Source organism: Buteo buteo, chromosome 13, assembly GCF_964188355.1.
Source record: "Buteo buteo chromosome 13, bButBut1.hap1.1, whole genome shotgun sequence".
Classification (NCBI taxonomy): domain Eukaryota; kingdom Metazoa; phylum Chordata; class Aves; order Accipitriformes; family Accipitridae; genus Buteo; species Buteo buteo.
In genome coordinates, this window is record NC_134183.1 from 6,793,042 (window position 1) to 6,819,289 (window position 26,248).

At 37.7% G+C, this 26,248-nt stretch overlaps 1 protein-coding gene across 1 annotated transcript in view; it reads left to right on the forward strand.

Moving 5' to 3' along the window:
- Positions 1-26,248, forward strand: part of CA10 (carbonic anhydrase 10) — a 212,572-nt gene that overhangs the window by 28,829 nt on the left and 157,495 nt on the right. Inside the window, exon 4 of the mRNA XM_075043860.1 lies at positions 10,992-11,066. Coding sequence (XP_074899961.1) covers positions 10,992-11,066 — 75 coding nt within the window. The remainder of the gene's footprint in view (positions 1-10,991; positions 11,067-26,248) is intronic.

The window sequence follows — 26,248 nt, forward strand, 5'->3', positions numbered from 1 at the left end:
GGCAACTGAGATGAATAAGTGTAGGGTTCGGCGTTCGGAAGATCTCGCGATGTCACAGAAAGTTAGAGGGTTAGTCGCAGCCTTGTGATGTACCTGTAACCCCTCCTCCCCTTGTTAGTATAAAAGGAATTAACTGCACAATAAAAGGTGGAAGTTGGCGCTCACACTGTGTGTGTTGTCTGTCTCTTTCCCTGGTCCGGGCCGACCAGTGATCTAAGCATGGCACCTTGATATGTAGCGAACGCTACAAATAAGATATGTTCTTTCTTATCTATATCATCTTATCCTGGCAGCTGATCTGACTAGAATGATTTTTCCCTCTTGCTGCTCCTCAGTTCCTCCACTGCAGTTCAACTTTTCTGCAATTGTTTCCCATCTGGGATTTTAGAAGTCTGAAAAAAAGCTGCTTTTCTTCACTTCTTCCAGGTTTGGATAACCTTTCACCTTAACATTGATGGTTATTTAGGGTAAACAGGTAGTAGGAAATATATGTACTCTGTTTTATTCATAAAGCTTGACTCTTCATCATTTGGATTACAGGGACGTAAGTGGATTGATGTGTCAATAAGACTATTTTATTTTCTTCTCTACTTTCCTAAGCTGCCTCTTGTGTTGTAAATTAAATTTATGCAAAGTTAGTTAATGCTGGTGATACACAATCTTCATATTTGTCTTGTGGCCAGTTTAGTACTAATGGGATTCTGAGCTGTGCACTGTTTTATTACATGATTTGGGGTTCATTAATGATGTAATGGGTAAGTATTAAGGCACTTTGCAACCTTGGATAGCTCTTTATGATGCAGGGTCGGAGTCTCTGCTTTTTGGGGACTCCAAGAATCATTTCTTGTTGGAAGTTGCTCTAACTTGTCCCAACTATCTCAGAAGCAAATATCCTTCTTTAGTCCTTTTTCTTGCCTGCAGAAATATACTTATTTTCCACAGTTTTTCCAGGAATGTGAGGGAAACACATAAAACCCCTGTGTTGTTAACATGGACCTTGGAATTTTTGTTAACCCATGGCATCTCATTTTTTGGTAGCACACAGAAACAAACCTGATGATCCTAACCCTTTTTGGCAGTTTAAAGGGAATTTAATGAGTTAATTGCTATTTAAGATTTTTCTATACTTGCCATGTATAGTAATGGGAATATGCGTAAACTGGGCTCTTTTGAAAATCTGCATGATGTAGAAACATTATTTTGAGCAAGTCAAGATCTGCTTTAGTCTGAAACAATACTTTATGTTGAAAAACACATCACAATCTTGTTAACACCACTGAAGGTACTGCTACATACTGGAAGAAAGGCTGTCACCTACCAATTCAGAAAAATTAGCTACAAAGTTGTGGGGTTTTTTTCCCCGTTCTGTTAAGAAATGTCTAGTAACCAAGAACCAGCTACTGCTAAGAAACTGGTAGCCTGCAGTGGTGACGGTGAAGAGCAATTGCAATGAAGCCACATTATGATGGGTCAATTTTCTGTCATGATGTGACTGCCTGAAATGGATCCGTATTTTGGCTTATCCTCTGACATTAGATTTCTTCTTGATGCTAGAAAAGCTGTTATTATATGGCCAGAAAAACATCTTTTGACTTCGTGATCTCAGAAAGTGCCAGGACATAAGGTTTAAGTGCTGAGGATTTAGGTAGTCCAGTGAGCTATGAGATCATCTGGATTAGTGCCCTGACTGTCAACCCCAGGATGACTGGAAATCTAGGTCTCTGAATCCAATTCAGTATAATCAAAATAATTTTGCCTCCCCTTTGCCATTAGCTTTTGAATGACTTTCTGTTGTTTGTTGCAATTGTTTTTGGATATATGTAGCTATTTTAGCCAGGAGAAAATGACGCTTCCTGTCTCAGAAACGTGCATCATTTTGTGTTGACTGAAGTTAGAATAATGTATGTACAAGACCTACAGTTTGCCATTCATAGTTCTGCTGAGTTTTCAAGGGAGTTGAAGGCAGCATTCTTCCCTCTTTTTCAGGTATGTCCCTTTGTTAAGCTTGTGCAAAATGCTCACAGTAGTATTACTTAAGCATTATGCATTCTCTGCATATGATGTAGCTCTTTAGCACGTTTCCATATCATGTTCTAGACCACAAGTTTTTGTGTGCTGTAGAATTCTGTGGGATTTGAGGCTGCTGTGTATTTTGTAGGATCAAGCACATAATATTGATGCCGTGCCATTAGTCTTGAGGTTAATTGGAAGACCTTTATTTTTTCCCCTTGAGTTTGCCTAAGCAGTGATGAATACTTAAATTCTGGGCACAGCTCTCTCATGGGAAGGCTGCTGAAGAAATAATTTCTCTTTCCTAGAGCCAAAGATTTGGGAAAAGAAAAAAAGATCTGCCTGTGGCAGCCAACAGGACAGTCCCCGACTGTTTGTACTGTTACTGATTGGTAACTTTCTGTTTAGAGAGTACAGAGAACAACTAGGGTCAGAAACCCGATGAGATGTCAATATCATATGTGCTTCTGAGGAAGGAACTTAGTGGTTTCCTTTTAAAGGAAGTCCTATTAATTTAGTATTAATAATGTATTGAACTTTAAAGGCTCAAGGATATTGAGGCCATTTCTTTGAAGTTGCTGAGTGTCCCCAAACCGCATTGAAATTAATGGAAGTGGAGGGCATGCAGTGTGATGAAAAGTAAGAGCTATTCTGAAGTTAATATCACAAGATATCTTGCTGCTTCTTACTGCATTAATTTATAGAGCTCTTCAGACTTTATATCTAGACATGATTAAACAACTCATTGGAGAGGAACTACCCCATCTAACACAACACAGAGTAGGCTATCGTGTATGCTGACACTCCTATCAGAGACTCTGGAAAACATTGAGATAGATAGCCAAATTGTATTAATGTAGTTTAGGACTCATGAGACCCTAAGCATGCCATCAATGACTGACATGAAAGGTGCTGGGTCTCTGGCATTACCCTTTGAATTTCTCACACTGCTTGCAATCAGTATTATGTTCTAATTGCTGCAATACAGCTATGTATTTTTCTCCTGCATTAATTTAATTGCTTTGATTTCTTGCAGTAGTTCAGCTTTGATGCAATTTTGACACGTGCCAGAGAAGGAAAAGAACTGTACCTCATTCAAAAGTAACGTGAATCCCATAGATATGTGTGGGGTCTGAGGAAGCAGAGGCTAGCATCCCTAGTTGATAGTAATTTGTAGGTAGAACCTTCAGCATTCTTTCATATCAAAGAAAGCTGCTCAGCTTTCCCAGACAGCATAGAGAGCTATATAGAATTTCCCTGTCAATTATTTCAGAAATGAAATTTTGCTGAAGAAGAAATGATGAAAAAAGTATTATTTTGAAAACTGAAGCAAATAACATTAAGTGTAACATTGCCTTAGTATTCCAGCCATGTTAGCCAAAAAGATGCTTGGAGAGGGCGAACATACTATCTTTTACATTATGTGGTCTAACTCCTGTACATGTATGTTAGTCACATTAAAAGGACAGCAGCTTTATAGGGACATTTGATGTTCTACAAATTGAATTAGGAACAGTATACAGAGTTTTCATGTTAAATTGGGTGCAGTGACAAAGTAATTCACCCTGCAGTGCAATCCATCATTTACATTGGTGTACTTAGATGCTTGGGGAAGAGTGAGGCAAAATGGTTTTAACTTTTTCTGACTAAAAGCTTTAGATACAACCCATGGTTTTGTTCATTTATATTAGAACTTAAATAACAGTTGCATGATTGGGCATATATGCTTTATGTAAAAGTGCCTATTACAAGTTGGGACCCACCACCCAAACCCATGTAATTTATACAGCTTCCTTTAACAGCGTGATATAGCATGCAGTTACCTAGCATGTTCATGTCATGTTCTTCATAGACATTATTGGGAATGATTCCTGCTTACACATAAGCTTATTTAAACTGTTTTGATAGTATTCAGAGGTCAGAAAGCAAGGAGTTTGTTAACTAATTATATTTCTACCCTTTCTTGAACGATGGGATGATAACTGATATTACAAGCCTGCTTTTACAGGTAGCTAAATGAAAGTGCACAGTCATCTGCAAGTTCAATAGCAGAGGAAGAAATGATGTTCAGGAGTCTTGCCTGCCAGTTCTGTGCAATGGCCTATATAGTGGCCTATAGTGACTGGCTATCCCTTGCCTTTTCCCCTTTCCTTGCCTTTTAAGATTTGAAATTCTTTAGTGGAAAGGTTCACAAATAAGTTTGACTGGAAGGGATGAGAATAATATCTGCACAAGGTCCTTCTCTCTGGTGAATAGAGCTGAGCCTTACACACACTTTTTACTTCCTGCAATCTGAGCTATTGCTAGATACTACCAAAGTCTTGCAGAGTTCTGGTGAGAGAGTGCTGTAAGCAGAATGTGTGTCCTAATATGGGCTTAAGTACTTCTAAACATCTTAGTTTATGGTTCTTCAAGCAGTATTTAGTGACTCTGGACACTCGATGACTCTCATCAAAAGCCAACTACCTAAGGACAGTAGATGCAGCAGTTAGCTGTGTTGTAATGTTATGCCACATTGTCACTACTACCTGCATACATATGAGTCTGCTTGTTTGAAATCTCACCCTTTGGCCTAGGTTTTTAATTGGAATCTTATCAGAAGACAAAATTACAATAAATAGAAAATACACAGAATACTCAAGTCTGTGCCGTACCAGATTTCCCATGATAGTGCCTTACTTTTACCCCCAGATGTGATAAAAACAGGTCACGTCCATTTTGCTTGTGTTGAATACTGTTTGGAATTCACAGCAACAGTGGGAGCTTTTACACATGGGGATGGTGGAAGAAGGATTTATGGAATTGGAAAGTATTAACTTAATGAAAGAGCATTTGCATGTTTTGTGAGCAAATCATTATCCAAAAAAAAAAAAAATCTGGTGTAGCTGATGAAAGCATTTTATTTATTGATCCCTTTATAATCCTTTGTTTTCTTATTTCCTCCCTCATCGTATGGTGATGCATACAATGTAGGCTGTAGTATTCATAAGCTGGCTAACCTTTCTTGTCCTGTAACTATTCACTTATAAATGATGCTTTATGTAGTGCCTGAAGTGTGTGTTGTTAGGTTCTTTTAATATAAAAAGGCTGCATAAAAACATCTTAAATAATAGCTGCAATTATGTACAGACTTGTTTTAAACAAACCAAATGTTAATTATAGAGGGCTGAATCTTCAGCTAATTGCATCTGCTTAGTTCCCCTGCTGTCAGATCCACTTTATACATGTGTATTCCATTTGCTTTAAGAGGCATTTTTTGGTGCGAGCCAAAAGCTGGTACTTGTATGACTGAAGATGTTGAAACTGATTTTTTAGGTTGAGTAAGTCTGTGTTCCCTCCAAAGTTTAGGCAACCCATCCTTGGGTTTAACAGTGTGGAAAATATCCATATAAAATATAGTAATTAAAACTATTTAAAATAATTACAAATTATATACATTATGTAAGATTCTGGAAATGGATTTTAGCAAAAAAGATTAAACTTTTTCTTAGTGCCTTTTTTTTTTCTGCACTGTTCTCTGTAGGGCTAATTTTCTGTTAGAGCACATGATCTTCTGAAACACTAGGGGAAAATTATTTTAATTTTAATTTCTGCCATAAGGCGCAGCCATCTTGGATTATTTGTCAATGACTGAAGAAGATACCTTGAGAGTGATGAAGCTACTCAGAATGAACTATGGAACTCTGAATGGAAAATCAAATAGTATTACATAGCTAAGCAATAGCTTATGCTAGCTGGGAGAGAACCAGGATAAGGCCTATAAAGCCAATAGTCTGTGGGGGACAAAGGGTGGATATAAGTAAAGATTGCACCAGCATGTAATACCTTATAAATATATCTTTCATTTTCAGCGTTTACCATTGTAATAGCAGATTTGAGGATTTATTTTTCTTGTAGTAGACACTATGCCATTTTTCTGTGAGTTTCGTATCAAAGTATTAGCAATGAATTAATGCCTTGCACTAAGTTCATTATGAAACTAATGGTTCATAGTTGCAGCTGGCTTTCTTTTTAATCTCATAACTATGCAGAAAGGGTAACTGTGATAAAAACATTATCATGTATTTAATGCCAGGGCAATACTAGCCAGGTTATCACAAGCAAGACTCTTAGGATGTAAGTTAAGTAGGGATAAGCATGCAGAGTGATTAATATAGCAATCAGAAGACCTCAGATCAATAAAACTCAGATGAAAAAAGATTTTTTTCCAAACTGCTGTAAGCCTGATTCTCCACGGTCTAGCATTTTTCGTCTGTGTGAAATGGCAGTAAAGTGAATGGAGAATTCTGATCTGGCAGGATTCTGCTCTTGGCTTATGCTCAGATGTGAATGACATAAATGATGACATCGGATACTAGCCTTTCTATCTTTTATTTAAGTATAGAAAGTAATTAATTGTAGAATGACTTTTTTATGTCTTGCAAATAACCATATTTACTGATGGGTATTTTGTATTAATTACAGCATTTTATATTATGCCAGTATTAGCATTCCAACAAGATGAAGACCTCTTTGCGCTGCAAATTGCATGCAGATATTTCAGCATCTGCATCATGGTATCTGGTATCTGATACAATGTTATCTGATGGTTTTAAAATAGTTTTACTGACTGAACAACAGCTTCTCTTTGAAACACAAGCCTACTCATTTTAACCTCTAAGCTAGATATAGTTAACTGCTGACTTTATGGGGCATTGGCATCTTTTGCTCTTTGCATTTACTGTACATTTTTATGATCCTGTAAAATGCTGTTTCCCTATATGTGGAAGTCGCTAGGAAACAAAAATGCACAACATCTTGCAGAACTTAGCCTGTAATTTTATGCTCCACAATGAGACATACCTACAATAATCTGACAAAATGAAAGCAACACGTGTCATATCAGCTCCAAATAAATATCCTGTCTCTTCTACAGCAGCTGCATTGAAAGGGATCTGACATAATGGTGTTATATCAGCAGAGCTACTAATCTCAGATACTAGTGATTTCAGTACCGAGGGAGAGAATGCTGTAGCAAATGGAGGTCATTCAATATCCTCTAGCACTTTGGACAAACGTGGCGTTTTGGACTGTCCCTACTAATGGCAGAATACAATGCTGATGGTAAAAATTGCTGTTGCAGAGCTACTTGTGCAGGTAATCTGCTCCTAACAGCAAAGTGTCTGTTCAGATGGGCCTGTTTATTTTGATGCCTTGCAGAAGCAACAGTGTTTATTGGAAGCAAAAGGCATACTCTTGGTTTTAGTGGTAAAAGCAGAAATCTCTGAGGTATCAGAAATGAAATATTTTTTTTAGATATTTAACCCTCTTTAGGGATTTACAGAATTGCTTTCTAGACTTTTTGTCTCCTCAGTATCTTACGTGACAGGTCATGCCAAAAAAAGGAGCTGCCATGGAGGAGCTGCAGTGTTCTGGTAGGAACATAGGAGTATCAGAATCCACACAGTAAGCACACATGTCCCTTTTTATGGTCCTCAAGGGGAAGAATTGCAATGAGATGTATAATAGTTTTACTTTAACTGAAATAAGAAGGATGCTGAGAGAATTTTGCTATTTTCAGTGTCATGAGGTGGCACATATGAAGAATCCTTTTCCTTGGCAACAATTCCTGAGCCATAAGGTTGAACCTGTTTACCCAGGCACAATGCCATTTTGTCAGATGGGCATTGATACACCAATTGTAGAGACCCTGTGTTGTGTGTGCATCAGGTGTAAGTGTCCCAGATAGGATTCCCAGCAAGGATTGTCCATATGTCTGTTCATTCTAATTTTGTATTCCCTTGTTCCATTACTAATCCAGGTATGGGTCTGATTATGTTTCAAAAATAGAGAACAGCTTTTTTCTCCTTTAATAAGACCTCTTGCCCACTTGCATAATGCAGATTGGAGTAATGGTTTAGGAAAAGTTTTTGGAAGACAAACTTTCCTCCCTGGCCTTACAGACCCCCTCCTTCTACATTCAGAGAAATGAAAGCTTTATAAATCTTCTTCCTTTCTAAGCAAAGTCCCTGTAGGATCCATCAGAGTAAATCTTTGGCATCAAGCTAGATTTTATATGCACAGCAGAGTGGAAATCTATGTTCAGTCACTCTCTGCACTATTTTGCAGGATATTTTCCCTGAACTGGTATAAAACGGTGAGGTTTCAGGGTTCAGGAAAGAGCATGGCACTGGGGATTGTGTCCCTAGCTGCTCTCTCATGACAACCACCTGCCTTTCCTCTTGATTTCCTCAGTGGCCTCAGTTTTCTGTAAATCAGCAGTAGTCCCAGCATTGCTCTTGCCCTATCTTAGATATTTTATATGGCTATGGTACAACATCTTATTTTGCTTATTGTACTCCTTTTTATGTGTTTCATTTTCATGTGTATTGAAGAGGTAAGGATCTGATATCTGTGGAATGTGCAGAGTGATGCCAGGTCATGCTCTTCTCTGATAGCTGAAGCAACTGCACAGGCATCCAATTATTCAGTACAAAGCTTTGATAATCTAATTTGCTTGCTCATCTCATGCATTCTGTTCTATACTAATACAGCAGATCTGAAAAAATATGACAAAAATCTTAGTTTTCCTGATATTCCTTTTAGAATTAGCTTTACTAAGTGTTGGGGCAACACACTGAAGTAGAGCTGCAGAGCCAGCATCTTGTGATTTTAGTTTAATTTAAATTCTGAATAATGGATTGTATTTTTCTTCTGAACCTGGCATGTATCATTTAGATTGGCTACAGAGTGGGCAAAAGCAATACATTTTTCGATTGTGCATGTTTCTATGAATGTTGACAGTAAGGAGTTGCATTTGAAAATACCCATCCTCCCTGAAGTCTTCTTAACTTGCCTCTATCTACATACATTCTTTTTTCACCGACTTTTAAATTGCAGCTGCCTCTGGTTGGCTGAACCAGCTTTAGGTGTGTATATTACTACAAGGTGCACTTTAATGCAATGTAATTTTCTGGGAAATTTTTAGTAGAAGAATGATTGCTGTGCTTTGTTGGGACTCACTTATTAGTATCCTCTCCTTTTGCTGAAGTCTTTAAGGACATCCTGAAATCTTTAAGGACTTCTGTTGCAGAGCATAGAGGCCTAAAAGCAACCTGTGTAAACCAGTGTTGAGATCCAAAAAATTGCAGTTCAGACTGGATATGGATATTTTGCTGCTAAGATATTTAGATTGTGGGTTGGGATTTGCCATTTTCCAAATGTTTGTATAGTGCAGTCCAGCACAACAAAGCCATACACAGTTTGAGTTCTCTAGGCAAAGATATGAAAGCTAAAATAATGAAGATAACGTCATCTGCAAACTGTAAAGTGTGCACAGTGGAATAGTCCTTTCAGTTTAACGTGTCACCATTCAGTTAATGAAACGAGCATCAGTACTGCAAGGAGAAATTTGCATCCACACATACCCCATTCTACTGGTGTGTCTGGATTTCTGGAAAAGCAGAGTGTTGGTCCTTCTGTCAGTATGTTTAATTAACTTCAGCTTTACTTTTGTTTCTGCAATTTACAGTCAGTTAAATCATAAATATTGTTTTGTAACTGATAGAACAGTATGTAATGGTCCTCATCTTGTATCCTTTTTAGTCTGAATGTCACATCCTCTTTGTAATTTTTAATGACAACAACAATTTTTATTACATTGCTGGAACTTTTCCCAGGGTAATTGTGTCTTTTGTATATAATATGTGATCTAGAAATGAAACTGCAGCAGAAAGCTGGTAAATCCAGCATCTTCTGTAGCTGCGTATTTATGTTAAAAAATTTCTTGGACCTAGTGCAAGAGATTGAAAGTATCTTATAAAACAGAACCAACCCCAGATTTAAGTTAATGATACACAAGGTAGCTGAGCTTTCCGTAGCTCAGTGAGAATTGCTTTAAATACGAAAATATCAAGCAAAATACAAGTGAAGGCAGAACATATTTGCGTATCAGCTCTGATCTGCTATCTTATGGAAATCAACTGCATGTTTGTCTTGCTGTGTGTCTATGCCCTTTGAAAGTATTTCCAATTAACAGAGATGTTGCATTTTGACCACAAAATTTGCTCCAGTTCTGATTTCCTTCAAGACAAAGAGAAATAATGACCTTATGAACAGCAAACTGATTGATCAAGACCTTTCTGCTCTTAGCTTTTCAGGAATTTAGAGATGTCATTTAAGCAACAGTCTTCATCAGGGGCAAACCTTATCCAAACCTTAGACTTTTATTGTTACAGTCTTCAGAGTATTGGTCAAAGAAACCTTTCATCATGTAACTGTACTGTGCTATCAAATGCAACCGTAATAGAGTTGCATGTCACATACGCGTAACAGGAGCAAGTATCTTGCCTAGCTACCAGGATGACTGCGGTGGGGAATAAGTAGCAAGTGCTATATTGCAGACAGAGAAGATAGCAGAAAATATTTCTATTCCTGCCTCAACATTATAGCATAAGCCAATATTTGGGAAGCTATGGGCTATGCATTTCTGTTCCGGTTTTGGAACTCAGAGGGATGAGAGGAGAAGCAGTTATAGACACAGCTATTACCTTTCGTTCATTCTGTCACTTCTTCCCATTCAAAGTGAGAGGTTGTTGGAGAACTTAGGAAAGGAAGGGGAGAAACTGCTTTTCAGTCCACCAGCTTGGACTCAAATATTGGTATGAGCGCACTCTTTTTCTCTGTATTTTTATCCCATAATGAATTTATGGGTGGCACAGAAACCATCAGCAGTGCTGCAGATCCTGATTTTCTACCTGTATTTTTAAGTTGTGATCAGTTCTTCAGAAGCTGCATATGTTTTACTGAATGAGAAACAGGGACAAGGTCCTCTAAGATACAGATGCATAGCATAATTCAATAAATTGAATAAACATCACTTGGGAACTTGAGGAATGGCTCTTCTGTAGAAGATGATACGCTGTTTAGAGTTTCCAAAGCTTATATAATTAAATATTTCCTATGCCTTGCCTTAATTTTATGGTTTCTTTCTTTCTTTCTAGCTCAACAAAATTCACCAAAAATCCATGAAGGCTGGTGGGCTTATAAGGAGGTGGTCCAGGGAAGCTTTGTTCCAGGTAAATGTAATTTAAAAATCTTATTTTTTATTAAAGATTCTTTTCACTGGAATTAATATAGTTGGTTTGGAGGAGATTTTTTGGTTTTAGGTTTTTTATCCATCACAAAGATTTGAAGTACACAAGTACTCAGCATCACATTATAGTGAAGCATAGCAAGGTTTTTGTCAATACATTGTCCAAAGACCGTGGCTGTTTTCTGAGAAAGAAATTGCTTTGATGACATTCCTGGTTTCTCTCAGTAAAAGTAACATGATGCTACTTTGTGAATGTGTGTGTTCTGTGTATAGAAAAGAGAAAGGGAAGACTGAAAAGCAGTATTTTTAACTGTTTGAACTTACTTATCTGATGCAGCACTTCTAGATAATCCCATTCTTACAAATTTAAGACTGTATTAGGAAAGGAACCTAATCGAAACATGAACCTAACATGCAAGCTTCACTGATTTTTGTTTTGGAAACAAGAAACAGTGAGTGAAAAAAGATTAAATCCTAACTTGGCTTCAGTAAGATTTAGTAAATGGTAAATAATTAGTAGGCATCTAAAGGGATCTAAATAAGCAACAGCAGCTGAATTTGATAGGCAAAAGTGAAATTGGCTAGCAATAGCCTGGCATTGGTCAGTATTGGTAGAACTCCTCCAAAACATGTGTATTGCTATATACTCCTTAAGTATCGCGTGGTCTGAGTAGGCCTTAGCTTGTTCTTTTTAGCTGTGGATCTGTAATACATTTCAGGATTCAAGCTGCCTGAGACACTAGTAGTTCTTAGACTGCCAATTTTTTATTTTGTTTTTGACCTACATTTAACACCTGATCTTTTTGTGCTCCCTTTCTCTAAATTATTTTATTCTTTCTTTGAAACAGAATTATTTTGTTGAGTCTTCACTGTTCCATTTGAGTAGATGTTTCTACTTAGAAGAGGAATCAGGAAACTTTAGCAGCCTCCATTTTTTGTTCAGTTGTGGAGCTGATTTGACAGTACATTCCTCATTCAGGATACACAGAAACATTCAGTGATTATTTTGTTCAGTGTGTTTTCAGTACAGTTGAGATGAATATGCATTAATTTATGTATATTAGCTATATATTATAAGCTAAAATAGTGCTTCAAGTTCTATCATAAATGTACCATAAAAATTGCTACATGATTTTTATTTCCTCAAAGTACTAGAAAATATTGGCTGTTGTGTGAGCTATTCCTAAGAATCTGTAGATTTGATCTATCATCAGATATTTTCACTGTTGTGACAACAGTTACAATCCGACAGTCATTTGAAATACCCAAAATGCTGATTATCTTGATAGGAATACTAGTGCAAATGAGATGAAGTATTTCAACCCACAAGTTACTGGCACTGAAATTCTTGTGAAAAGCACATATGAAAATCAACATCTACAAACCTGGAGCTTAATTACATATTGATGTAGCATATAGTAGCTTTTCAGATTTACTTGAGATTGGTTTGGACTGTCAAAGATGCTGCAGTGTATTGTTATGCATGTTTAGTTCCTAATGTTGATAGCAAGGGAAGAAACCTGGAGAACATAATCACCTGCTTTCAAGAAATTTCAGCGTTCCTGATTTGCATGACCCAGGTAGATGCCCAGTAGAAGATGAATGAAAAATATATTTTCTAAACAGACCTAATTATTTCAGCTTAAAGTTATTGAGAAAAATAATTTAATTTGCAGCATATAAAGAAACATATGTGATCAGGGAATGCTTGTGGTATTCTAGTCGTAATAGCGTGAGAAATTTCTACTTGGGAACACCCTTAGAAGATTAGGGAGGAAACAGTCATGACTCAAACTTTCAAGAAGGAGGACCTTTTAGACTAGTATGGAAAGAGACCTCCTTTCTGAGAGCCCCGTATTACCCCTACATGTTGAATATTGAACTAACCTCGCACAAATCCTCAAGAATTGGCCCAGAAGGACAATTATGAACAACTCACTGAACCAGCCATGAAGACAGCAAGGGTAATTTGGGGTCACCTTTCTTGCAGACTGTCATGTTTCTTTCAAATTCAACTCTGCAACCTTTAAGCCTCAGCAGAAGAGAGAGATCCCGTGAATTTTTACAGAACAAACAACTCATTTTTTTCAGCAGCACCCAGATTTTGGAGTCTTTGAAAACCGTATTTAAAGCATTTCAAGGATGCATTTTATGGTTATGATCTCAGACTGACACATCACAAAGGATATGTTAGTGCATATTAAGTTTATCCGTAATGTTAGCAGTCACATATCAGATCTCACATGAGATGCTAATTAGCACTTGAGAGGTGATAGCTGCAAGGCAGTCTGAGCTATAGCTGAAGTTGCTGACTGATGTGCACTGAAGCCAACAGCTGTCACCATCTGCTAAGATGTTTCTTTTCCACAGCTGTTTGTCCTGTCCCAGGGCTGGAAGTTACCACCCCCAAAGATATTAGAAAGGAATATTTGTCCAAGACTGTCACTGCAGTTCAAAACTGGCATCTAAGCTAATATGATTGACATGAGTACAGCTCTTTAGCTGCTTAGGGGAGCAACCACAAGTGTAGAGATTACTAATTGGGGGTAACAGCATTGTAAAACACTCCAGGATGAGTTGCTAGAGTTTGTCTGTCACAGCTTTGGCTGGGTGAATACTTTTCGCCTACTTCAAAGCAAAGTCACTGTCTTTCTTTGAACTATCACTTCTTCTTTCATGTATAGTTGTGTAAGAATGCATTTAGGAGTGTATCACAATATGCCTAGGTTAGAATATGCCATTTGTAAGTTTTTCTGCTTAATACTCTGTTTTGGATGCATTTAAGTCAAGTCCTAACAAATGCTGTGGATCCTGTGCGCATTTGTCTTTGAGTAGTTCTTAAAATCAAACCATACTTCACTACATTCCCCAAATCCCAGACTCCCTATATTCTGGGACAGATTTTTAGAAAAATTCTTTTAAATCCCCTTCTAATATAATACGTTCATCTGGACACAGTTTTTTTCCACTGTAAACCAGTGGCTTACAATCACTGATGTGTATCTCGCATGTAGGAGAGGATGTAGGCAGAGATGAGGTACAAGACCCATCACACTGTCTTTCCCAACTTCCCTTCTTGCACTGCTCAACAGAGAAGAGAGCAATCACGACTGACAAGTTCTCTCACTACAGTAACTGTGGCTCAGGTCTTTCTTAGCGCCAAGCCTTGCACATGAGGGGGCAGAGTTGTCAGGTGCAGGAAGGAAGGTGCATCAATGGCTGGATCTGCGTATATACTACTGATGCATAAAACACTCTCCCATCTCTCACCTTTTCTAAAAGCGAAGAATTGCTTTTATGATTTAAATCATGTAGCCAAACAAAATAGAAAGTTAGTAGTGCTTTAAAATGTTAATTGAATGCAAATTAGGTTCCAAATTAAATTTCAGGAAATGCTCAAGGATGAAGAATGAATACTTTTCTTTATGCACAGTGATTTGCATAATAATCAAATAATCTATAATATGACATACTTTCACCACATAAACTTTTTCTGATATGAAATATCAAAGTAGTTCATGATGGGTTAAAACACATTTAAATAATCTTTTTCATATATTTTGTTTGGCTGAGTTTTGCTGTGACTATGAATATGTTGTGTCACTGAAGTAGTGCAAGCATTTTCAGGGTGGCAAAGGCAATAATATTTCAAACTATTCTGTACCATTTCTTTTACTTTAAATAGATGTGCATAAACTTTGATACTCTTGTGTGTCTGATTGTATTGATTCTCTTCATACTGCTCCTGTTTTTTTCATAGCATCATAAAAGTGGGCTTTGGTAAGCATAAAATACAAAGGTGCTTAAATCTAATTTGTGATCACAGAATTCACTTGCCAGAACTCCATCCTGTTACTGAAATTGTGGACTACATGTTAATACAAGGGCATAAGTGTTTCTCGCCCAGGGAAGACACTGTTTTCATGACCCTCACTGAATTTTACCAAGTCTAAAGTTACTTTACAAGGTGATAGTGCTAATCTTAGCTAAGAGGAGGAAGTCCATCTCTACCACATAATGAGTGAACTTTGCTGAAGGAGCAGATAATGTTCTTCTCTTCCCTTATGATAAAGGTTGTAAAACAACTTTAATTCCAGATAAAGATCTACATCCACTGCGATTCATTATTGGCTACAGATCACCAAATCAAGGCTACCTGTTTCCTGGAGATTCTGAGAAATCCCATGTTCGTAGGTCCTTTCACAACTCATTTTACTATAAAAGGGAAAAGACTGCTAGAGACTGATAATGCTGCTCCTGCCTTTTGCAAGGATCCCGTTGATGGGATTATGCCCCAACATAGACCAGCTGGCAAAGCTACACCGACTCAAAAGGAACACTGGGGCAGTGTTTGTGAAGAACTGAGAAACAACTCCCACGGAGGAAATGCATGAATTTGGTAATGATTTACAAGGAAAAAGAAGGAAGCAATTGACAATCTTGGGCATGAGTGCCAAAACCTGATTTTAAACTTCCTGCTATCACCATGTGCTTTTGTTATGGCCCACACAGGCAGTTCAAGCGTCCCTAGTTTCTTCTGTGCGGGCTTTAAGATTTCCTTCATTACAACTTTAAGATTTCTTTTAAACTACAAATGTCTTTATGTATATGTCCAAAAATAACCTTTGATGGGCAGAACCCATCTGTAAGAGCCATGAACTATTTGTCCATGGCCTGAAACTGAGAGATATGAAACTTCAAACCCAAACACATCTTAAACTTTCTGAAAAGCTTGTGTGTTATGCCATCCTCCAATCGCATAGGGGTCTATTTCATACGTTGAGACTGGTGATCGCTTAGTTTGGCTGCCTGAATAATACAAAACATAAACCTGCTAATTGCTACTCCTGCATTGCTCACTTTTGTACTAACTATAAAATTTCTTCTAGTTTTACTTTGGGACTTCAGGAGGCTGCAGCATCACTCCCAGTCTGGTGCATTTTGCTTGTCAGTGAAAACAGTGGTGCTGTCTGAGCTACAGCAGTGTTTTAAACAGTCTGCACACACTCTTCAAAATCATTCAGTCTGGTGCCGACTCTGAAGAATTAACCAGCCATATATAATTATTTATTGGAACAATAATAGTAGTTTTTCTTTTAGAAAGCAATATATTGGAACACTTCATTTCTTCAGGGTGATAGAGCATAGATTCTGGAAATCATTCACTTATTGATTCAAACTCAGATTAGTATGTATAATATTTCAGCTTTGGTTGTCAGTTAAAGATAGCTCGAAGGAAATATATTTTGTACCAAATATTTTCTTGGTTTCTTACTTCCTTTGGTGATTCTGCAAAAACTGACTGTTTACAAATCAAGTAACTAGAAAGGAAACTAGATTTTTTTTGTGTTTTTGCATGGGAGTTAGATATAATTAAAGTGTAAAACCATTGTCTCACTTTTCAATGAAATGTTGATACAATTCATTATTTTAAAATAGCAAGGAACAGATGAGTTGACTGCTTTTAATTTGGAAGAGGAAAGGAACACTGTTGAGGGGAGACATTTGATGGCCTCAATTCTAATACAAATATGGCAACAGTCGGTCATCTTCCTATGAATTGTAACCAAATTACAGCATTGACTTTGAGACACTCTCACATTAGTAGTAGTGCCGTACTTAATGAGACTATCAGAATGAGTCTGTAATTTTGAATCTTCCATAAAAGTGTAAAGAGGCTGGTTAGAGAGTGGCTCACACCTAGAGGTATGAGGTTTGATTTGTTCCTGAACTTCAATAGGAAAAAAGTGGAATTTAGCATATTAGGATCTGGTTATGGTTCTACATAATAGTGTACCTTCACAAGGAAGTACAATTCCATGTGATACAATTTGGTCTCCAGGTTTAGTTAGCAATTAGTCTTATTAAAAGAGATTTATGGGTACTATACGTGAATTAAAGCTGAGTTTTCCAGATTAATGATTTCATGGGTTGGATTTTCCTGACAAAGCCTCCCATGCTCCTGTTGTGTGGATAGTAACATTTTACTGGGAGATGAAATGTCCCTTGGCAAGTCAGTGATATAACTGAGAGAACCATGCCGTGCTTCTTTATAGCAAGAAGTGTATTTAACAATCTCAATCTATGTCTCTGAACTCCCGATCATACAAAGCTTTAAGCAAATATAAATACTGTGAGTTGTTTTATGAATTTACCTGATTTTAATACAAATGTGAATCTACTTGCTTGCATGAATAGATGGAGAAATAATGGAAGATAGTCTGAGTGGTGATCTGTAATGTTCTCCTTCAATACCAATCACAGCAGTGGTAGAAGGATCAAAGTTGACATTGATTGTGAAGATGTATGTGTGAGAAATGGGATTTATTTATTCATTTAAGAAAATGCTACAAGTGGCTGCTGAACAAAAGTGTCAATTTAATGATATTCTAGGATGTGCAGTAGGGGCATCTTGCTTGAGTAATGGACACATTCTTAGCAAGTTCAAGTGAGAATACACAAGGTGTTCATTCTTCTGTCTGTCATCCAATGGTCTTTCGTCTGTCTTAGTAATTAAGCAGGATTAAGGGCTTAGTCTTAAACGCTTTGGTAGCGATACTTCTCTGGGGTTGCCAACCAGCCTGAATCCTGAACTCTCATCTGTCCTGTAAGAATTGCAAAATGAACTTTAAAGCTATAAACTACTTTGGCTGATAGGACAGCCCTGTTTGCTGTAATTTCAGCTGGGCCATTTCTGTTGCCAGTGACTATAGCCCTTAGAAGAAGGCGCAAACAAGGATGGCTGCATTAACTAGCAATATGCTAAATTGTTTTTAGCTACATCCGACTTCTGCAATGGCTTCCCAATACGTCCAGGAAATTTTCTTCTAATTGCTTCCTAGTTTCTAGCTAGCTTTGAATTACCTAGAAATCTCCCTAGAAGCTTTCTGTGAGACTGTTTCTTGAATTAATAACTATGGTCAGTCTCAAGCCAGGAAGAAAAACTGCTGCTACACCTTTCTGAATGGTGTCTTATCCAGAGATGCAAAAGTGATGGGAAGTAAAAGGTTTTTAGAAACTCCCTTTCTAAAGGGAATAAAAAGGAGGAACAAAAAGGAGGAAAGGGAGTAAAAATGGGAGATTGATGGGGTAAGTAGGTTAGTCACATTATCTTGTCCCAACTGCATTATAAAAGCTGTGATAGCCTATGTTAGGCCTAGTCATATCAGTTTCCTTTCTCTATTTATGGCCTGTGTACCTTTAATGTTCCAGTGGTGGGTAGTCTAAGCTCACACTTAACAGACAGTCTCAGAGAGAACCTACTGTCTGTAGATGCTCTATACTTGATAGTAATAGGTAGAATATTTCTTAATCAGAAGGAAATAGCTCCAGCTTTTTATCACTTTCTCCTGTAGCTGTTTAGCAATGAAAGAAGACTATAACAAAACTTTGAGTCAATGCAGAGGAAGATGTACAGGACCACAGGATGCTACACGGTGTGGTTCTCCAGGGCAATCTGACTGTTGAGGAGGTGTCCTGGCAGAAGGCCTCCAGGGAATACACTCAGAAGAGGGCAGATCTGTCTACCTGCCTGCAGCATGGACCTTCTCCCCTTCACAACACCTGGTGGCACTGTGATTTTGTTCCCATAGCTCCCTTCTTACTTGACCAAGGACCCCAGGATTGGGGGTCATCCTTTACAGGCGCTTTTGTTACTGGCATGGAACTCAAAAAGTTACTGTCTTCAGGTTCTTCCCACCCCTTTGAATACCCATCTATGCAGCCCTTTTTACAAGGGCCTTTAGAACAGAGTAAGATACTGTCTTACATATGGCCTGTAGCTGCAACCATTTTGCAAACAGATCTCTGAATACTTTTTTTCCCCCTAAGCTTCCTTCACTCCTTCAACAAAGCAAATAAATAAATTTTAGAGGGCAAGCAATGTGAACTAACCACAGAAAAGAACTATGAAAATCTGAAATTTTAAACCTTGCCAGACTTGTGGTTGGACCACAGTTCTTTGCTAAAATGGTCTCAGATCCCTTTTTCCCTTAACAGCCTAATCATCTTTCTTGGGTGTGTTTTTTCCTCCTAAGTTATGATTAATATCCATGGAAGAAAAGTTGAATGTAACAGATGTATTTCGGACTTTGCTTCATTATACTGACAGGACCAAATGATTCAAGTTGTCTTCCTGTCTATTTTGAGCCACAGTCAGGCACTGCAAAGGTCAAGCCTTCCCTTTAATGACAAATACTGCATTGGTAGCATGTTGTATCTTGCTGTGTTACCAGCTGTCTAGTACCTCTCCTGCTGAACCCACAGGTTCCTCCTGCTAGGACACAAGCAGTATCCCTCTTCTACTTCAAGAGTGTGCTAATATGGAAGACCTTCAAGGCAGTAATCTGCAGATCCTTGTCAATTATTGTACCTCACACTTTGCTGTTAGGTTAGATGCCAGTTTTAGGGATAGCGGTACTCCCATTACTTTTTGATTAAGTTGAAAATCCTCTTTCAAACTATCCTGAAGTGGTTGCTGTTTACCTTGCAGTGACACTAGTATGGATTATAAGAAGAAAGAACAATTAAGTACCACTAATTCTTTGAGACAGCTGTAGCTGGTAGGGCTACCACAACCTGCATGAATGATGGCTTCTAGCTGGGGAGAAGTTTAAAAGATGGTGGTTACCATTTGGGCATTTATATCCTCAAACAGGAGAACAGGGAGCAGTATCCAAAACATCTGCTGTCCTACACAATGTGGAATCTACAATCATTACAGAATCTTGAAGACCTACAGTTACTGTTGGTTAAGTAACTGCTCTTTCTGCAAATTTAATGCAATTTATTTTTTTAAAATATTATCCCAGCCCACTTTGAACTTTTTAAAAGTGAAAAGCCAGCAAGCCCACTTCTGTGATCTTTGAAGGGTTCATCATTCCATGATGAGCACATCCTCTTAAGCTTTTGCTTAAAAAAAGAAGGATCATTCCTATGCAGGACCTTAGATGTATCATCAGAAGTTTGGGGGTTGGAATAAAAAGGTAAGGCTGATATTAGGAATCTTTCTTTTCTTAGGTTCTTCACTGTGACCTAAAAGCAAAGGAAGGAATTCCAAGTATAGATACTGGTATATAAAGGAAAGGGTTTATCATATTCTTGACAAGCTAAGTATGAAAGCATTTGAAACAGTAGTCCATGACTAAGTCATTAATAACTGAAAGACTGTAAATCCTTACTTTGGAGGATTATTCAGGATAGTTCTAACTGCCAGACAGCAAGGCTCCTGCACGTTGGTGCTGCTGAGTATATGTATTGGTATATTCAAGAAGTTTATCTTATCTTGCGCCTCGACAGTCTAATCTTCACACAATATCTTAGTAGTTCTCGTCACCCTTTGGCAGTAGACATTTTGATGGTATCCATGTCTTAGAGGAGTAGAATTGAAGCACAGAGAAATCTGATAGAAGAATTAGTGGCTGCTTAGAGACCCAAGGAACTTTTCTAAGCTAATAATCCAAACTGAAAGTGAGTAATGACATCTGCCATGGTTGATTATGTAAGGAGGGGACTTGGAGCTTTGGCTATTAATTACCTCATAGTAGTTGTCATTTTTGTGTGTGTGCATGTGTTTTTGTACAAGACAGATAGTAGCAGTCATCACTCCCTACATTGAAAAAACCCTTTCTTTATAGATTTTCATTGTATAGTATAAAATAAGTTAGCATCCCATGGAGAAAGAAGTCACTGAGAATAACAAGGAATAGTAATTTTCTGTGCTAATAATGTTCTTCTGTAGTGGCATGTAATTGTACTTAATCAGAGAAGGGTTACAATGCTTCAGCTTATGTTGGCTTAGGTACTTCTCCCATAAACCTGTATGGGATGATATAGAACGGGAAGGGATCGCAGTATAGCATGGAAATAGAGATAATGAGTGACACTAAGAGGTTGCCTCACTGCTCCTCCTGTCATTATCCCACTTACAAAAAATACTCTTGTAAAATGCTTTGATGAAGAGAATTGTATTTTAAGAGTACTACAATTACAATTTGCAATTATCTGTTTGGAATCCACCTCTCATTTCACTGAGACTATTTACATCAGGATATTATAGTGACTTCAGGGAGATTATTCCTAACTGTTACATTGATGATGAACCCAGCACCACTGAGGACTCTATATAAATACAGCATGCAGTTTGCAATTCATACATCTCATTAGCACAATTTAGTGTAATTAGGGTAGAATTTGCCACTTCATACAGAGTAAAGATATGGTCACTGCAGCTACACCCTTATCTGTGGTTAAAATAAACTCCTGTGAAATAAGATCACACCACTACTCTGTGTATGGTTACACAGAGTAACTCTTCTTGTTGTTTGTTGTCAATGAAAGCTTTACTGTTACTCACAAAGAACTTCCCTGTCAAATCCTATCCCCTGCCTAATGGAGAAAGAGGTTAAAAAGAAAAGGAAATGAGGCTGTTACCTAAAGGTAGTTACAACATATAGTATGCAAGTAGTTTCCTCATAGACTGCTATGATTTAAGTTGTAAATATGGACTCAGAGGATTGCTTTATTATAGTATTTATTCAGTAGCCTGCAAGAACTTTATTTCTGAAAGTACCGTGTATGTATGTGTAGGATTACTTAGGCTCTTCAATTAGGGGATTGCTAGTGGTAGTCTGAAACCATTCATTTGTACTCAGTGAAAATTTCCTCCTCTTGTAACAGCTCTCTAAAAAGGTCAGCTGTGAATTCACTGGACCATGAATCTGTTGAACACACTTGGGAGCAAAATCCATGCTCATCATTTACCATGTCTGCCTGCCTACGAGTACGTGGAATTATTATTTGGAGAAGTTTTACTGCTGTTACTTACACACATTAAAATACAGCTATCGTATAACATCACCCCACCATGGTATTTTCTGGGCACATTTGTGGTCATTGAAAGATTTACTCTCTCTTACAAAGAAACTCACCATAAAATACAGTCACCTTCTTAATGCATTTCCGGCTACCTGCTGACCCTGCTCAGAGCTGTAAATCGTGTTATAGTTAATGACTGGCCAAAGAAGGAAGCTTCCTGAATGTTATTGATTGCTTCTTTCTGCTACTGAAAATATTACTTAAAATTGTCACTTTTTTCCTTTCTGAATAGAGAGTGGTTTTACATTAGGGGACTTTTTCATTTTGTATTTATAAAATGAACAAAAATACATTAGAGTTTCCAGACCAAGCAGTAACCATCTTTATAGTCAGCACATAAACCCTGAAAATAACAGCATAACATCATAATGGGAAACCTGACAGGTCGTTAAATACAGCTGTGCAAATGGCATTGCTGTAATTCACAAGTGCATGTCGACAACATCACACCCTACAGCCTTTCAGTATCTGGTCAAAAGAGAAAAATTCTGAAGTATGTAGCACAAAATAAGCACACTGGAAGTTGTTCACTTGACACCAGAGCACATAGCTGATAGGTGTTCCATCCCAACACAGAGGTGGTGCTTTAGGACCTTTTTATGACCTCCCCCTAATTTACTTTTTCTGTGTCTTCAGTATCTAGCAACTTCAGTTATGGGGGCTTAGGTGAAGAATGAAGGTCTTTACACAGGTCATTTTACAAATATTAAATAAAATGTAGGTAAAGAAAGATGGATAAAGTGAGTTCAGGGCAACAGTATGGAGGCTGGGAGAGAATAAACAACCAGCGTAGATACCTGTGTCATGAGGCTAGTCTGCCTAGTGTCCCTATGCTGTTGACTCAAAAAGAAAAAAGGTGTTCCTGCAGATCCTTTGAAGAAACCCATGTCTTTTGGCTGACTAAAATGGAAGTGGTACAGGTGCCCCAACAGAGCAGCAGCAGTAGGCAACAGGATGGGCAATGTGGACTCAGCATACCTCCTTTATGTGCATTACCAGATTTTCCATTTCAAAGGCTCATTTTAATAGAGCTGAAGAATGTTACATGATTTTATGCAATGACATTTTGGCATTATCTCATACTATGTTATAATGTCAGAAGTGAGGAAGGAAGAAGGATGTATGCAGGCCAAGTACTAGCCAATTGCACAGCCACTGTGCTTCAGTTTAAAAAACAAACCCAAAAGTTGAAAAGCACTAGCATTAAAACAATGACATTTCAATCAGATGGTGAGGAGATGGAATTTTCTTCCTTGCTTACAAGAAATACTTGGCTCACATTGGGTTTAGTAATGTCGCTGAAATCCAGGTGTTACTTTGTTTCTACACTAGAATAATTAGAAAGCAAGTCTGGCTGAAGTAGTCCCTACAAAAGCCAGCCACTGCCAGTTTTGAAAATCATAGGTTATTACTTTTGTCTGAAAATAGGTCCCACTGACAACAGTGGGATTTGCTTACTGAGACAAGTGCTACATCCCTTGAATAAGGACATCAGAAACTGTTTTTTTAAAAAATAAAAATCAGTATTTGCAAGATTGTATTCCTTTTACAATGGTTTTATTTAAAACCATCTCTTTCCAACATCTAACTGGAGTGAAATTACTTATTAACACAGCTATGCAGTGTAGCCTCCATCTCCTTTCTTCTAGAGTGTTTACACTGCAATTGCATTAATAACGTGGTTTTTGAGGATATTGTGTTTTAATACTGTAGCCTATTTTTCTCATGGAGGGGAGGGGCTGAATGGAAGGAATAAGCCTTTGTACTTGGGATCATGCTAGTGTTACCACAGCACTAACAGGTATAGGATGAATAGGATGCTCAGTTCTGAGAGGAGCTGCTCCTTCAAATCTCAGCCAGATGCAGTTAAAGCCATATCATGGGCCAGCTGCCCTTCTACAACATGCAGATAGGAATGATGGCTAATTCCCAGCTTTAGTCCCAATTTAGAACTGCAGGATTTAGCTGTTCTGTGTGACTCACAGAATATAGCATACAACCTAGGAGAAAGCATCTCAGATAATGTAGTCAACCTTTCTGTATTTTCAAGCTAGGCTACATAGGCCATGGCTACAGAATACCCATTCACTATTGCATGTCAGGCCATTTCCCAGGCGTGAGTTCTGATTCCATTTTGCTTTTCCTATCCAGCAGTTAGGTGTCTTCAGATGGCTTTTTTTCCTAGTCTTAAATTAGGCTTTCTTAAAATAAAGAAGAAATAAATGACTGAAGTGTGATAGGATATGGCTGAAACACATTGCATGGCCTTGGCAGGCTCTATTATCCACATACTGACATCTTCAGAATTACCTGGTATTTTAATGTGCATTTAAAATTGGTTAACGGGAGTATAAATTAAAGTAATAGAGAAACTAGTCTTTCAAGATTTTATTGCTCATTGTAATTTCATGTTTATGGGCTTATTGTTTTGTGGCAGGACTTGTGGCTTTTTAGTTCTAGAGAGTATAGCAGTAAGAAGATGGTGCCTCACTCGGAACCTGGTGAAATCAATGGAGGTCCTTCCACTTGACATGAACAGGCTCTGTCTCAGGGTCATAGTCACATTATTCTCACTGTCGACTGCTTGGATTTAATTTCCCGGTTAACGACACTGTCCAGTGCAAAATCATTTTTAGGTAGAACTTTAAATACTGTATCCAAACTTATTTTACATTATTTTTCATGCAACTCCTATGCCTAGTTTAAGTAAAACAAAATAAAAAAAAATTAAGAGGGAAGAAAGATGAAAATGAAAATTATGTATTTGTTGAGATGGGAAATGAGATAAGAGTTGCACACAGAGATATAACTCTTTTCCTACACCTCTAACTCAGTGTAAACACAATGGAATTCTGGAGAGGACCAAAGGAAAAGTACTAATTGAAGTGGCACAATTGCATTGAATTGAAAAACATAAAGCTCTTCTCTTGTATTAATGATGCTCAGGTTTCTGTTTGTCTTACCATTGTTTCTCCTTTGTTGCCAATTCTGCAACTCCTCTTTGCACAGCTTTCTTTGAATTAATAGTACACTTGGGCAGGCACAGATACATGCTTAAGGAAGGATACAAAGCTACAAGTAATATTTGTAGAAGATAACAGAAATTCTCCCCGCTTGTTACATCAAGTCATGAGTGTTTATGCTTATTTGTATCCATTAATTAGAACAAGTACTTTACATTTGCATGTTTTTGCATAAGAACTCTACCTAAAACACCACTAAATTGTAAAGATAAAGACCTGAAGGAGCTCCAGAATGTGAATATTATAAAATACTGAGGAAAGAAAAAGTTACTTAGTTTCATAAACAACATTTCTTGATTTAGAAAGTCCAGTTTGAAATACAGAATATTTTTTTTTCTAACCGTTTTCACTTTCAGAACTGGTTTAGCAGTCTAAGTCCCAGTGGCTTTTTAAGATTGATGTCCAGATCTACAAACTTTAAGTGCTTTAAAATGCAAATCACTGGCCAAGGAAAAGGAGCTAAGTACGTAAGATACACAGTTTCTCCCAAAAGGCTCTGGGAATTGGGTATCCAGCTTGCTCAGGCCAGAAGATAAGAAGATCCCAGAAGAAGATCCCAGGAGGCACCTACTGTACCATTTAGTGCCTGAAGACCATCATAATTCTGACTGTAAAGTTCCGAAGTATCTAAATCACCTTTAAATAAGAACTTTAGTCCCTGGAAGAGTGTTCTCTAATTCTCTTGGGGTTTGAAAATGGGCTAAATAACTGAAGTATTAAGTTAACCCCCAGCCTCCAAACCCTACCATATATTACATGGAAATCCAGAGAAAGTGTCATGGTTTAACCCCAGCCAGCAACTAAGCACCACGCAGCCACTCACTCACTCCTCCCCACAGGGAGGAGAATTGGGCAAAAAAAAAAGTAAAACTCGTGGGTTGTGATAAAAACAATTTAGTAACTAAAGTAAACCAAAATATAATACTACTACTATTACTAAAATATAATAATAATTGTAATGAAAAGGAATATAACAAAAAAAAAAAAAAAAAAAAAAGAAGAAAAGACAAGTGATACACAATGCATCACCACCTGCTGACTGATACCCAAGCAGCAATCTGCACCTCCAGGCCAGCTCCCCCCAGTTGATATACTGGGCATGACGTCCTATGGTATGGAGTATCCCTTTGGCTGGTTCAGGTCAGCTGTGCTGGCCATGCTTCCTCCCAGCTTCTTGTATGCCTGCTTGCTGGCAGAGCATGCGAAACTGAAAAACCCTTAACTTCAGATAAATGCTGCTTAACAACAACTAAAACATCAGTGTGTT